This window comes from Ixodes scapularis, unplaced genomic scaffold (assembly GCF_016920785.2).
Source record: "Ixodes scapularis isolate PalLabHiFi unplaced genomic scaffold, ASM1692078v2 PGA_scaffold6__148_contigs__length_123643588, whole genome shotgun sequence".
In the NCBI taxonomy this organism is placed as follows: domain Eukaryota; kingdom Metazoa; phylum Arthropoda; class Arachnida; order Ixodida; family Ixodidae; genus Ixodes; species Ixodes scapularis.
Window position 1 is genome coordinate 108,042,505 of NW_024609881.1, and position 14,242 is coordinate 108,056,746.

Here is a 14,242-nt window from a genome sequence, read left to right on the forward strand (position 1 = left end):
GAGCGCTTGGAACAACGACAAAGAGAGGGTGGTGTGAGCGTGGACATGGCCGACGCGGGTCTTCACAGCGGCAAATCTTTGAGAAACCTTTACTATGTGCCCGAGAGTCTACTGATCTTGAAAATGGTGCCTATTGATAACTAATCTACTGAAGAGACCTATTGCTAAATTACCCAAGCATCAAGGAGAATGCAGGGAATGGTGTTCCATGCGCTGCACGTGCCGGCGTCTGCAGCAGTAACTGTTCTAAAGCAAAAGGGTGAAACAAATGGCACCTTTTATGCGCGTTCATCAACGCTTTTTTTGGTTATTTACTTCGAATCTTTTATACGGGCAAGGCTTGTTCGTGCGGCGGTGTGAGCGTAGAGTTTTTAGTCACTGCACACGAAAAATCCACGGAACCCTAGCCATAAGCACCTTCGCTGTAAAACCATGGAGGAAGAAGTGGGCAGGAAGCAGCACAGTCAACCGTTATGCCCAGTGTTGCAGGCTGTGGTTTGCTTGGTTCTTGAAGTCCAGGTTCTACCTCCATCGTTCTCGTGGGGTCACACAGCTCTGATTCCAAAGTACAATGACCAAGACAAATTAACCGAAAATAATTAAAGGTTACTCTTTAATCCCTTTGTAATGTGGATTACAAGATTTTTGTTAAAATTCTGATTGGTCGCTTGGTTGGAATCCCCAAAACAAACAAACTGTTAAAAATGGCAATGGCATGAACCATGATTCCAAACTAAAATTATGCTAAATACAATGACGAATTTGATTCCCAATTTGCATCACTTTGATGCACAACAATTACTGATGGATGGGCTGCTCACAAAAGCAATGTCTACAGTTCCAGAACTGCGCTGATCTAGTATAATGTTGCTTCCGCAATGCCTCGCTGCCTCATGATGAAACAACGTTACTGAAAAGGCCCTCATTCAGTGAGTATTACCGGCACATGTGCGGTGCATGTTAAGCAGAGTTCTTCCTTCAAATAAACTGCACATATTAATCCTATGACGGTAAGGATTTTTTCCCCAAGGATGTTCCAGCGGTCGGGTTTTGATTCCAAAGTGATAGCATAAAGAAAAGGATGCCCAAGTCGTTTCATAATTATCTAGTGGGAGCGAATACTGTACTTGCAGGCTGTTTAGGTTTAGAAGTATTAAATGGAAATATTGAAGGTAAAAAGCTGGCCCCTTTCTTCCATTCAGTTTCATTTTGGCGCATCCACTTCTGCGACATTCCAAGAATTTCAGATTCTGAACCAGAGGTACTTTGCAGAATTCCTCCACCGAATGGTAAGCTCTCATCCTCTAAATTCAATTTTTTGTTTGCATCGGAAAAGCCAGCACTCTAATTGCTACCGCCAGAGCAGCCGACATGTGAAGCGACCATCTCGCATGTTCGTCTACTGTTGAAACTATAAATATCCTCAGCAAAGCGGAACACCGTGCAAATATAACGTTCATAGTTCGCCGAAGATGTATAACAAATAGCAAAACCTCCTGCGTTGCGCACAATATCACGTCTAGGTGGGCACTTTCAAAAGTGTAATCAGTGACGTACATGCTTGACGACGACCATAAATCGGTTAATGATCATGATTAAGCTTTTTAACGGCGCAAAAAGCAACACAGGCCATGCTGTGCCAAAGACCTAATTAAAAGAGTCTATAGTAAAATGTGCTAATGAACAAATGGGGGCAAAACGCTGCTAGCATGCAGAGTCCGACTCACCCTGCACCGCCTGGGAGTAGTATGTGGCCGGCTCAAAGTCCGGGAGGCTGAGGAAGCGCTGGGTACGTCCCAGGGACACCCACGCCTCCATGAGGCCGTTGAGGACCCAGGGAAAGGCGTTCAGGGGCACCTTGAGCAGGTTGAACAGTGCTAGGCACGTGAACACCTGCGGGGACATGCAACGAGGACATGCAACATTTTCGCGCCACACTCGTGGTACAAAAATCAGGTTTGCACATTTCATGAGTGGCATGTAAGGTTACTGTTGAGGAATATTAAGGAACATTTAAGAAAAGAAACCTAGGACAGCCTAGAGATGCATTTGCCAAATTGATTCATATGCGGAGCGCAAGAATTTGCCTGCTTCTTGAGTGGGGGTTGCGGTGGTGTCGGAACGCCGACCTCTGACTGTATAGAGGGTAGACCTCAGGGCAGCTAGCATTGTGGTCTACCCACTATCCCTGCATCAGAGTCAGGATTTGGTGTTCCGACGTCGATGCAATCCTTGCGCAAGAAGCAGACGAAACTGCGCTCCACATAAAACTACTGCATATTGCAAAATGAAGATGTGCCTGTGCTCGTGGTCATCCCTCTCTAAAAGTTTTATTTTCTCCTTGTAGTCACTGACTAGCAGGGTGGAAAATAAAAATCAAGATGATTTAAATCGTGAATAAAATGAGACCAGTTTTTGCTATGGTGATTTAAATCAAACCTTACCTGCAAAAATAACCCAAAAAATAGCTTATATTTACAGTTTGTCTACCATTTCATGTTTTGTATGTGTTATCTGTATTGTACTAAAACCAAAATATCGTCAAGCAAGAAGGATTTCTATCAGAACACGAGCAAAAAGCAGCGCTCTTCCGAGTAAATCGGAGCATTCAGTTTTCACTCTACCTTCCACTTTGTTCGGCAAATGCGCAACGTCCTATTGCAAGCAAATCAGAATGCGAAAGACAAAGCAAACAAAGCTTTTCAGCTAACTAAAAGAATTAAGCTGGTTTTGTTCTTGTTTCTGTTATCTCATTTGATAATGTATAATTTTCTGTATGATTTTCTTTTTTCTCATTGCACGAAAACTGTTTGTTCACTGGCTGCCGATGGGGCTGAGGGCCAGTCAAGCTTCTTGTTGAAGCTTTTTCCCTTTCGCTCCACCATTTCTTTAAATGGAAATAAAGATTATTATTATTAGTAGTAGTAGTAGTAGTAGTAGTACACCAATAAAAAGTTGTTCATTAAACTGCATTTTAAAGTTACAATAATTCTTTCTTCCACATTGTTTCCATTCAGTGATGAAGAACTTTATATAAATCAATCTGCTATGTTTAAAAATGCATGTAGTGATAAAGAGTCATTATTTTCTAGCTGCAAAATTAACCTGATTCAAATAAAATAAATCCGATTTTAAAGTGCCATGAAACAAATTTTGGGCTGGGATATATGAATTTAGATTTGCATTTTACTAATAGCATATCATTCAGTGGACCAAAAGAAAGAAGGTAGAAAGTCAAAAGCCTGATTTTTGGTACGAAAATTTGAAAACACAGCGGACTATTTCAAACCTCCTTCCCTTCGAAAGCTCACTGCCTTTTCACTGCGATACATCCGCAGTACCCAAAGTGTGTCACCGGGCCCAAACGCACCTCACACGGCACATTCATTACACGGTACGTACATCACTAAGCTGACAGTGCGGTGGAAGCCATGCGCTCGCCGGACCAATCAGCCGCCTCCCTTTCATCACCTCACCTCATTCTCTGCACCAAGGCATGCACGAGGAAGCACAATCACGTGGAAAAAAAAGTGGCTGGCCCAACAAGGTCGTAGCTTTCACAGCACTGTCAGCTTAGGGGTGAACAGGGTGGGGAAAGCAAAATACAAAATGCAAAACTCTGACTGTTGTCAGAGTTTTGAGCGACGGGCTAATCTTGCGGGGGACAATGGCAAACGAGGCTCCGAGCAAGAGGGGAGTCCCTGCTTTCAGTCTTCTTGAACTGTTTGGTACAATGCGCGATTTCTGAGTTGAGGAGGAAAGCTAAGAAAGAAAAAGTTGAAAAATCGTTTTATGACCCCTTTAAATCAAACAAATCTAATTTATTTAACTTTTTTTCTTAAAAAACACGATTTTTTTTTATTTTGCTGACAAGGTAAGAACAGCAGTGCGATCTGACATTCTTATGTACCACGAGTGCACGTGCGCAGCCAAAGCACGGCGAAAGGCAGCGCGTGCGTGGTGGAGGCCGGGCACTTGTTCCCACCTTGTCAGCGACTATTGCAAGGCATGCGGTATCGGCTCTGTGGGTGCCGCCTCTCTGCAGTGCACTCGTGCTCGGGGAGAAGCACACTTGAGCCGACCCGACATTTCGACAAGTATGAACAAAACAGTTCATCTCGAAGAGAAATATTGAATGGCATATTATACAAATATTTAAAAATTTTAATATTCGCACAACCTTAACGAGGGTGGCCAATGTTTCATCTATTAGTAACCATGTACAGCCACACAAAATGTAATTTGTTCATTTTGCACACCAGAGTTATTGATTACCGACGTCTTACCGCTGATTCACACTGGAAGCGGATCCGCGTTCGCAAAGCGGTTGCGAACGCGGATATGCTTTTAGTGTGAATCAGCGGTTAGGGTATGCCCCATGTTCTCCGTTGGCCCGACACGAAAACCCACGTCTATCGTCGAAGTTGGTGCGATTACTGCACCAGCGACATACATATCCAAGCGAAATTGTAGCTTGCAATGTCCAGCTGCCAATGCCACTTCACACTGTCTTCTTTCAGATGTGTCAATCAATCAAGTTTGGGCATTTTACGTGCCAAACCAACGAAGAGCATCTGGCACGCCCCAGCGGAGGACTGGGGATTAATTTGGACCACCTGGGGATCTTTTGACGCGCAACCGAAAGTTTGATTACACGGCGCCTTCTCGGCAATGTGCCTCAGTCATACTGCGGGCACCTCGGTCGGGATTCGAACCCGCCACCTGGAGATCCGTAGGGCGGCGCTTTGCCCCGGAGCTTTTCAGATGTGTGGCATATATGCAATAGGCATACCGACATTCAAGCTAAATTAGGAGACATATACAACTCTCCACAGCTTCCTGCCTCTCATTACAATACTCAATCTCTTTCGGTATGTTCGAAACAGGCATTGAGTTTCAGGAAAGCACCAAGTCACAATGTGCAAAGACATGTACCTGGCGAATCAAATTTTTTAGAGCGCAGCTCTTAGGCACCCGTTTCCGGCTTGAGCGGCGTCGCTGTAGCCGTCGGTGTAATTGCACGGTGCATTATGGGTAAATTTCCCCGCTAAATCTAGCGGAAAATTTTCCCTGCTAAATCTAGCGGAAAAACTTCCCCGCTAAATCTAGCGGAAAAATTTTCCCGCTAAGTCTAGCGGAAAAATTTCCCCGCTAAATCTACCGGAAAAATTTCGCTGGGGGTCACGTGACACCCCCAGGTCATGTGACCCCCGAGGTCACGTGACACCCGCAGGTCACGTGACCCCCCCCCCCCCCCCCGTGATTTTGTGGAGGGGGTCACATGACCCCACCAAGGTCACGTGACCTCAGGAGGGGGGTCTCGTGACCTTTGTGGCCTTGGTTCCTCCTCCTCAAGAGCTGCGCTCTAATTCGGCGTTACAGGGAGATAGATGTAAACGGCTTTCATTTTTTTTTAAAAGAATCAGTGAGTAGATTTACGATGGATGGACGCCAAAGAAAATCACAAGTCATGGATCTGTGCTCCTTTCACGCGAGATTGAGGGATGCCCTCTTGACAGAACGCCAACAACCTGACCGGCCAAAATTCCGCTGGTACACACCAACGAGCTGCTTGAGTATCATGTAAATATCTGTAAATAGTGTGCTCCATACTCTTAAAAGTGTCAATCAATGTATCCTCTTGTCCTGCAAAAACTCCAAAGGCAGTCGCGAAGCAAGTCGGGAGCTGACCTTGGCAGCGGTGAGGGAGTGTCCCAGCAGCACGTAGGTGACGAAGGTGAGCACCGAGACGAGCACGGGAGTGGTGGCCCAGAAAAAGACGCACAGCGCGTCCAGGTACTTCCGCTTCCGCAGAAAACCCAGCTCGGCGTCTCTGATCAGCGACACCCTGGCCTGAAACAGGGGCTCCCAGGCGTGCATCTTGATCATGCGCATGCCCCACAGCACCTCGGACATGAGCTGAAAAAGCACCTTTCATGATTAGACATGTTGCGTGCAGAGGCGAATGCACAATCCTACTGTTGAGTAGCAAGTGCTTCTGACACGCTACTGCAAAGGAGCCATGGTAATCATTCTTTGAAATCCGCTGTTATGAATACCTTACTGGTGGTGAGCACGCAAAATTGTGAAGCATTTTCTGAGCGCATCTTTAGCATAAATGCCAGCTTAAGTCGCTCAGTGCAAAAGGCCTGACATGACCAAACCAGCGGTTACGTGCAAGGGTGTCCCTAGCAAGCTCGCTTCTCTCAAATGTGTTTTCAATCAATCAATCACCATTATCCTTTTATTTAGAAAAGGACAAAACCTCTCCATCCCTAGATCATTGCTCCTGCACTCAAAGAGCAACTGTGCAAGTTCTCGAGCAAAGTACCAGTTGTCTGCCACAAATCTCTGCCATCGACCACACTCCCGGCTCCTACACTTCCCTGCAGTGCACTGGAGCACAGAGGAAGAACAGCTCCCACAGGCTGGAACTTTTATTTAGAATAAACGCAATATTACACAAAAAGATGGCCCTACTTCTGAACTACCTCCACCCAATGTGCGGACAGAGTTGCTCTTGTCAAGCAGGACAGCTTTTACGCGACCGACGAAGGTCTCAGCTGGAGACATAGCTTAAGAGGTTGTCTGCAAAAAGCAGTCTACTCACCCTGATGCGCGCATCCTTCTTGCCCATCATGTCCTTGCTCAGGCTGACAATCTTCAGTGCCAACGCATGGTTGACCGGAACCAGGAGAACCGCCAGAAGCACACCGGCCGCAAAGGATGGCCCCACCTGACCCCAGAGCAGGTACAACGTTACGGAGACCTGCAGCGGCAGGCTCCAGGCTTCGTGCAGACTTGGGAACACGTTCACCACTCTATCCACGTCCGTAGTCACCAGGTTGATGGCTTCTGCTGTGCCCTCGTGCAGCCTTGCCAAGTCCACAGAAAGCGTCTTCTGGTAGACCATCGCTACGACCACCACGCGCGCCTTCAGCCCAACGCGGGACACCAGGTATGCGTAGTGCGTGGACAGGAGCGCACCGAAAAGACACGCGAACACGAGCCCAGAGGCGTATGCGTACCCAGACCACCAGGGGCCGTCCCCTGGACCGTCTTCGAGGAACACGACTAGTCCGTTGAGGAGGACGGGGCTTGCAAACGCAAGCGCATCCACAGCAAGCTTTAGCAGTCCGACGGAGTAGTACTCCAGCCCGAAGCATCGGTGGAAGAGGCCCAACAGGGAGACGCCGTCCCGCGACATCCTCCGCCGTAGGCGGGACACCACCTCTTCCGGCCGGAGGGCCACCGGAAGCTCGTGCAGATCATCCGTGTCATGAATGCGGCCGCGGTAGCCGCGGCGCATCAGCCGGCCTGCCCACCAGAACGTGAGCAGGGAGATCCAGTTGGTGTCTTCCGCGGTCCCCAGTTGACCAGCGTCGTCATCTGTGTCCGCGAGTCGCACGTAACTCTGCGCGGACGGAGACTCCCTGCCACTCCGCGGCGGCGGCGTCACCCCAGCCGTGCTGGAGAAGCGGACGGCGGAGACGAGGTAGAAGGTGCACGACAGCGCGCTCGCTATGTTTGCGTACAGCTCCACCTGGTGAGACAACAAGGGTCCAAGCTCCTTCCGTGGAAGAGACAGCAGCGCCGAGATGCGAAACGTGGTGCAGATGCCGCAGAGCGCGACGGCGGTCGACACGGGGATTTCGCCCGTGTAGCGCCGGCTTCGAGGCAGTGGGTTGGAGAGGGTGCTGAGGTAGGCAAAGTGCACCGTCCAGGACAGCAAGATGGCAGCCACCAGGATAGCCGAAGACGCTGCGATGGGTTCGCTCAGGATGAGCTGAGAAACCACAAGCTTCACGGCCGGTGCGAGCAGCAGCATGCAACAGCATGCCTTGCGGAGGTGAGCACGCCACGTTTTCGGCAGTAGGAGCAGGAGCTGGTGGTCCCTGCGGAGGGGCATGCGGCGCAGGCCGGCGTAGAAGACGCTCAGCACGGCCAGGATGGCATGGGCGGAGGTCAGCAGCAGGTCCAGGAAGCAGTGGCCCAGCCGGTTGCCCTCCCAAATCACCAGGCCTTTGGCAGGGCAGAAGACGTTCCAGAAGGTCATCGTCAGGCCTTTGGGAGCAGACCTGCAGTATAATGGACTCCATTATAATCTTATTAGCACAAGAAGTGGGAACAGTACAGGAGGCATCGGTGGTCGGCAGAAAGATCACAACACATGCGCATCTTCGGTCTTTCAGCTGTCACCGGCAAATAAGTATTACCACTTGTCCTCCCATAATATGTTTTTTACACGAATGTGATCTTAGTTGCGTCCGACAAATTTTTTAGGCAAGTTTTACGGTTCACATGCAACAACACAATCGTAACCGAAAAACGGGGATCTGGAATATGCATGCGCATAAAAACTTTATGGTGCGAATTGCATTCGCAGTGCAGGGTAAACCACGGCATATACCGGTTCTCTTCAAACAGTGATAAAGCAAGGGGTGACAATGCACTATTTGATCCCAAGCAATATTCCCACACCGCTAATAAACTTTGTATGGGTCATGTTACTCTAAAATAAAGCAGCGTTCCGCGCGCTTGTAATCGCGTTTGAGACACGCCGACAGGCGTTTTCACTGTGGGAGAGTTGCGGTATACGTCCGGTGCGCACGCAACGTTTACGTAATGTGCTGCGTCGACCTTTGCGTGTCTTCGAGATGGACCTCGCAGTGGCACCAGGCATCCCAGAAGATGAGAATTCCTCCTCCGTTCCCCCGACGCAGCCGAGCCTCCCAAACCGAAACTGCAAACGTGTCGGCTACTCCACGCCACGCGTGGGCGGATTCTGTCTCCCCGTGACCTGCACCTGCCTATGGAAATGTGTTCCGATTCAGCAGAGGCGTGACTCACCGATACCCGATGATAGACAGCAGGCAAGAAACGTCAGAATGCCCCCGTTGATCGCATTGCGCGTAGAGCGTCGCCAAGAAGCTCCATCAACTCGTGCCTGTGGTTTGATTCATTGAATCGCAAAGAGCAGGGATCCATTATCACGTGACAACAGCATTGTCACGTGATCTACTCGAGTAGGATTTATTTCCGGCACTAACATTAAACAACGTCCGACCAATAGAAAGCATATACCTCATGAAGATTTAAACATATTATTTTATGGTGCCTCGAGGGCGTCTCCGGTTGGTGTGTTTAGCGTTCTACGCCGCCCGTCCATATATCAAGGCCGTGTTCCAAAATTTACTCCATCTCACTCTTGGCGTTCGAATATTTATTCGCGTCCAGCGCGTCCAGCGTTGCTCTATGTCTTGTTACGTCACATGATCTGCCAGAGTAAGTCGGATCCTTTCGAGTAAGATTTGGGAGTTGTTACACAGCCCAAAAGGCAACAAATGGCGTCACAAATGCTGACTGCCCTCGCGATCCTGGTGGTTGGCGGTAGAAATGCTGGCAAAAAGCACAAGCGAACGTGAGTGTCGCTGTCGTCGTAGCGTTCCAACCTCTGCCTTCCGAAGCTTCCGTGTACTGCCACTCTGGAGAATGCGATCTGTCTGCACTCTACAGCAGAACAGCAGGCGCCGGACTCACCACTACTGCAACACCGTCAGGATCGCGACCGGCGACAACATTACACTTCATGACGTCATCAGGCGGAAACCGAGGGACTGCTTGCATCTTCTTTTTCGCTAGTTAAAGCGCCATTTTCAAAGTTCGTTCGTGCAAGTGAAACTCATTATAGATGAAGAAAAAGAATGTTGGCCTTAAACAGTCGCTATTTCTGCGGTGTGTACGCCTTTTCTATCTCTCTCTAATCCTGCAATGAACCAAATAGCTCAGCTTCAAACCGTCACGCGATTTGCTAGGCTTCCCAAAATCACGAAATGGCACGTGCTGGGCCATGGAGATCGCACTCTGGGCTGAGGAAATTGTAAGAATTGAAAAAGTATTATTAAGCTTGACCATACTTTATTTTACGCATGTTAGTCGTGTTAGCTGTCAAGAAGAGACAACTTACCACGGCTCAATTCCTAAAACTGATTTTTTTTTTCTACGCGCTGGGGTAAATCGATAAATACAAAGTAAACTATTATTGATTTTTTTCATATATCAAATACATATTGTGTTTTATCTGCCTGACGTGCGTCAGACAGATAAACTTTTAACCTTGTTACGAATGTTCGAAGTGTTAGCCGAGAGGAAAAGGAGAAAGAGATTGCTTTTGGCAGACTGGGTACAACGACAGCGGCGACTTCAGATGGGCAGGGTGAGTTATTTTCAGTATCAGATATAGTCAAGTGCGGAAATCGGCGCCGACACATGAATTGCGTCAAAGGCAGCGTTCGTGTTACACTGATCACATTATCATCCTCATTGGGAGCTGTGCCACAGCTAGGACGCAGGGGGAACAGCGCACCCGCAAAGCAGTCGCTCAAGACCAGACACACAAAAGAAAGAGAAACTCGTATTCTTTTTGTATTTTGGACTAGGGCCAGAGTTGGGCCAGAGAGATTAATTGGCGTTTTTTTTTCTTTTTCAATGAGAAGCTAAACCGTAAACTAACTAAAATTGAAATTAATGCAAGGCTAGGTAGTCTAGTTCTTTTTGAAGAACTAGATTGAAGAAAAAAAAAGACCAATTATTCTCCCTTGCCCTAATCCATAATACAAAAAAAAAAAAAAAAAAAGACGAGGGAAAATTTGTGATAATACCAGAGAGTTGTTAGTCAGCGCTGCGTAAGTGTCTCTTTCTTTTGTGCGTGTGGACTTGAGTGACATGCTTTGCGGGTGCGCTGTTCCCCCGTACATCATGCGCAACCAACTCGCCCGAACCTCCGTGTTAACACAGCTAGGACTTTTGGTACGGGCTGTGGAAACCGCAAAAACGATACACACTTAGGATTGTGTGCCCGTGATGTTGTTTTCAAAGAGGTTTCTTGTTAACGCCGCTGTTTCGCCGTGTTATTCTGCTACGTTTGCAGCTGTCCCAACGGACGATTTCTGTCTGTTATGTTATGTCTATACTCCGTTTCACCTTATGTTGTACCGCAGCGAAGGCTAGAAGCGCGAGCTCATAGCGTTGGCAGCTGCCCTTGGTGCACGAGAGCTTGTGCCGCCGAGTTGTGCCCTGGAGCAAGGAGCTCAAGCTTGTAGCCTTTACTGCGGTACAACACAAGGTGAAACAGAGTATAGCTTAGCAACCGTAGTTTGTAAGTGCTCTTCGGCAATCGCTCACGAAGATTATGCGCCGAGAAACTGAGGGAGAGGAGGAAACGAGGACGCACGGTGTCGTCCGAACACTGAGCTCTGGTTAGTATGAGTAGTGGGTAGACCTAAAGCTATATCTGCCTTTCTCTCTACTGCACACGTCGAACGAGTTGGAATGCGAGAGCCACGTCGGACGCCGGCGTTCCGCGTTCTATACGTGTTTGACGACTGCAGTGAAGAAAAAGACATCTAGATTTAGGTCAACCTGGGTGCCTTCATGTGCGCTTTGCTTAGGGTGATGACATTTGTTCATTTTGATCCGAACGCTTATTTATATTTATTTCTCTGAAGCGTCTGAAAGAGCCTGTTCCTGCACGCGCTCGTAGCGCTGACGGCGACATCCTGTTCTTCACGATTCTTCACTGTGAGCGTGTGCTGTCGGCATCGGGCACTGCAAACGATGGCATCACCCTAAACAGAAGGACATCGAGGCACCGTATCTTCCTAAAGTCACTGGATCTTGGGAAAAGCGCCATTGCCTTCCCTGCCTGCTAGCCGAACAGAAACAAATACTAACATACAGACGACCAAAACCTCCCAAGGCGATTGGCTAATCGGTCTCCGTTGTTATGGCAATTGTGATTTCAACCCCTTCGAATCTTCGACTTCGAGAGGGTCGTGATAATCCAGTCGCACCAAGATCACCATGGAGTCTCATCGTACTGAAGGCGTTCCTGGCCAATATAAGCGGCACTCTGTAAGCAATCAATTCATCAATCATGCCCATATTTCGGCGGATGTCTTATTGTTCTTGCGTATTTCAAAACGGGAAAATTATTTTTAAAGCCTCCAAGCACAGACATCGCATGTGGTGGTGGTACGAAGATGTACGCTTGTTTCGCCAATGTGTGGAGGGCAAATTCTCCGTGTATACAAGAAACGTCTCCATAAAGCTACCCGTCACCAGCAAATTTAGAACGGCTCATTTTAGAATTGCTCATTTCATGAGCCAAAATAGCGGCCATTAGGGAAGCATGGCGCTACTTTCTGACGATCCAGTTATACTTTAGGTCTACCCACTTCTCATTCCAGCTGGAGCTCAGCGTTCTGACCTCCTCTCTTTCTCTCAGTTTCTCGGCACATTACTCCCTGTTCACTCAAGCGCGTCGTGGTACCGAAGGTGGCATTCACTGGCGGCCATATAGTTTCGTTCGTTCATGCGCAACGACAGCTTACGATTAGCTTTGCAAAGTGCATGATCGCACACCGCATAGATCGCAGTTCTTCTCAGAAAATAAGCGGGGACTCGTTCTGAGCCTCCGTTCATCGTGGTAAACTTGTTCTTCGGCCCGCAACTTACGAATATGTATTAATATCTGCTACAGATGTTCGAAGCAAAGCAGTCCGTTCACACTCTTGCAACCGAGTAAAGACCGAGAGAGACCAGACCGGTTTTTAACCCTTTTGCGACTTCTTAGGACCGGATGCGCTGCAGCGGAGCTGGTCCTAAGAGATCGCAAGAGGCTTTAAACCGGTCTGGTCTCTCGGTCTTACTCGGTCGCAAGAGTGTGAACGGGCCTTAAACAGCCGTAGCATGTTATCTCACTGACCGTATCTGCTCTTGCGACCATAGGCGTAGAGTACGGGCAGTACGGGTACGGGAGGGAGGGGGGGGGGGGGTGGGGGGGGGGTGAGCGCATCGGGGCTCGTGCCCCCCCCCCCTTGGTGAGATCCGGAAGAGGGAGTACCGAGGACGCTGTTTACATGCCATGTAACGAGCTTCTAGTAGTGGCATGTAAACAAAATAACGCACACAGCGGACACATGGCGTAGGCTTGTACAAGATACTCACTAAAGTATTTAAGTTGAATTACTGAGTACCACGAAAAATTAGTAACTGAGTAGAGCACTAAATACTCAAAGTTATGAAGTAACTGAGTAAAGTACAAAACACTCCACAAAATTAACTCGTTACTTTCAAGATACTCTCAAGATACAATTTTCCCTGCAATTCATTGTCAAGCACAACCGGTCAGAAAAAATTCTTCCTCCCAGCTACTATCGAATCTCCTGGAAATCTCTTAGCTATACTTTGGCCGCCACTCAGGCTTCTATGAGGTCCCAAGTAACTACGAATGAAACAAAATAAAAACGTCATACAATCAACCTTTATCCACTTGTGAAAATGAAAATCAAAACGCCATTACCAAAAAGCTTTGTTCCCTTGGAGAAACAGCTGCTTTTCGAAATTCGTGTCCGATGGTCTGCCCCTGTTTTTGTTTAGCCGTTCGGCGGTCATTCGTGCTACCGAAGACAATGCTGCGTACGCCGCGAGCGATGGGCCGCCGGATTGGAGCCGTGTAGTTGCGTGTTACGAGTAGTAGTAGTAGATTGGGGTTTTGTGGCGCAAAAGCATTGCGTCTTACGGACTCACGAATCTTGTGTGCGAAGAAAGCCCAGTAGAACGAACGAGCGGTCTTTGCGACTGCGTGCGGATGCAAAGGCATTTCTGAAGCTGGGAGGCTTTCTTTAATATGATTACACACCATAACATAAGGAAAATAAACTCCGGTTTACTGTCGACTCTTAGCAGACACTTGTAGAACCCACTCCCTCTCTCCGACACAATTAAGCGCCCTCCCTCTGCTTGTAGCCTTGTGCAGAATCTTATGCTTTGCACCCGCATGCTCCTTCTGCTTTCGGAATCTCTGTTGCTCTTGGACTTGGCCACAAACAAATTGCGGTTTTGCCCAGTTAGAAGACACGACACGCGTCCCGCTCGGCTTGAGGCTGCGACACCTGCTTCTCCGTGCCACCTCTTTCAGCAGACGCACGGAAGTGCACTGTATTACGTGGCACGAAATATATCTGCAATGGCAGGGCGCCTAGCCAAAAATAACTGGAGTTCAATATTTCCAAGCTTCCCGCCTCTAAAGAGAATAAAAAATAGAAAGTAACTCAAAAGTAACTTTAAAATGAGTACAAGTTACTTGAAAAAAAGTATTTAAGTTAGAGTACTAACTACTGACGTTCGAAAGTATTTGCAAGATACCAAGTACTCACAAATGTATCTAAGATACAGTAAC

General features: G+C 48.1%; 2 protein-coding genes across 3 annotated transcripts in view; one reads left to right on the forward strand and one right to left on the reverse strand.

Annotated features, from left to right (window-relative positions):
* LOC8050868 (ATP-binding cassette sub-family C member 10) overlaps positions 1 to 8,951 on the reverse strand; it is a 35,660-nt gene extending 26,709 nt beyond the window's left edge. Inside the window, exons 1-4 of the mRNA XM_029987387.3 lie at positions 8,851 to 8,951; positions 6,611 to 8,078; positions 5,692 to 5,919; positions 1,728 to 1,893 (exon numbers count right to left, since the gene is read on the reverse strand). Coding sequence (XP_029843247.3) covers positions 1,728 to 1,893; positions 5,692 to 5,919; positions 6,611 to 8,056 — 1,840 coding nt within the window. The 5' untranslated portion in view covers positions 8,057 to 8,078; positions 8,851 to 8,951. The remainder of the gene's footprint in view (positions 1 to 1,727; positions 1,894 to 5,691; positions 5,920 to 6,610; positions 8,079 to 8,850) is intronic.
* A 286-nt stretch (positions 8,952 to 9,237) lies between these two features.
* The window catches only part of LOC8050867, an 11,995-nt gene continuing 6,990 nt past the window's right edge, over positions 9,238 to 14,242 (forward strand). Inside the window, exon 1 of one of the 2 annotated variants that reach the window (XM_042294425.1) lies at positions 9,238 to 9,285. Coding sequence is in view for 1 of the 2 variants with exons in the window: in XM_042294424.1 (XP_042150358.1) it covers positions 10,208 to 10,216 (9 nt within the window). In the remaining variant the exon portion in view is untranslated. Of the gene's footprint in view, positions 9,286 to 10,147; positions 10,217 to 14,242 lie in introns of those variants that run through there. The other variant, XM_042294424.1, reaches the window with a different exon arrangement.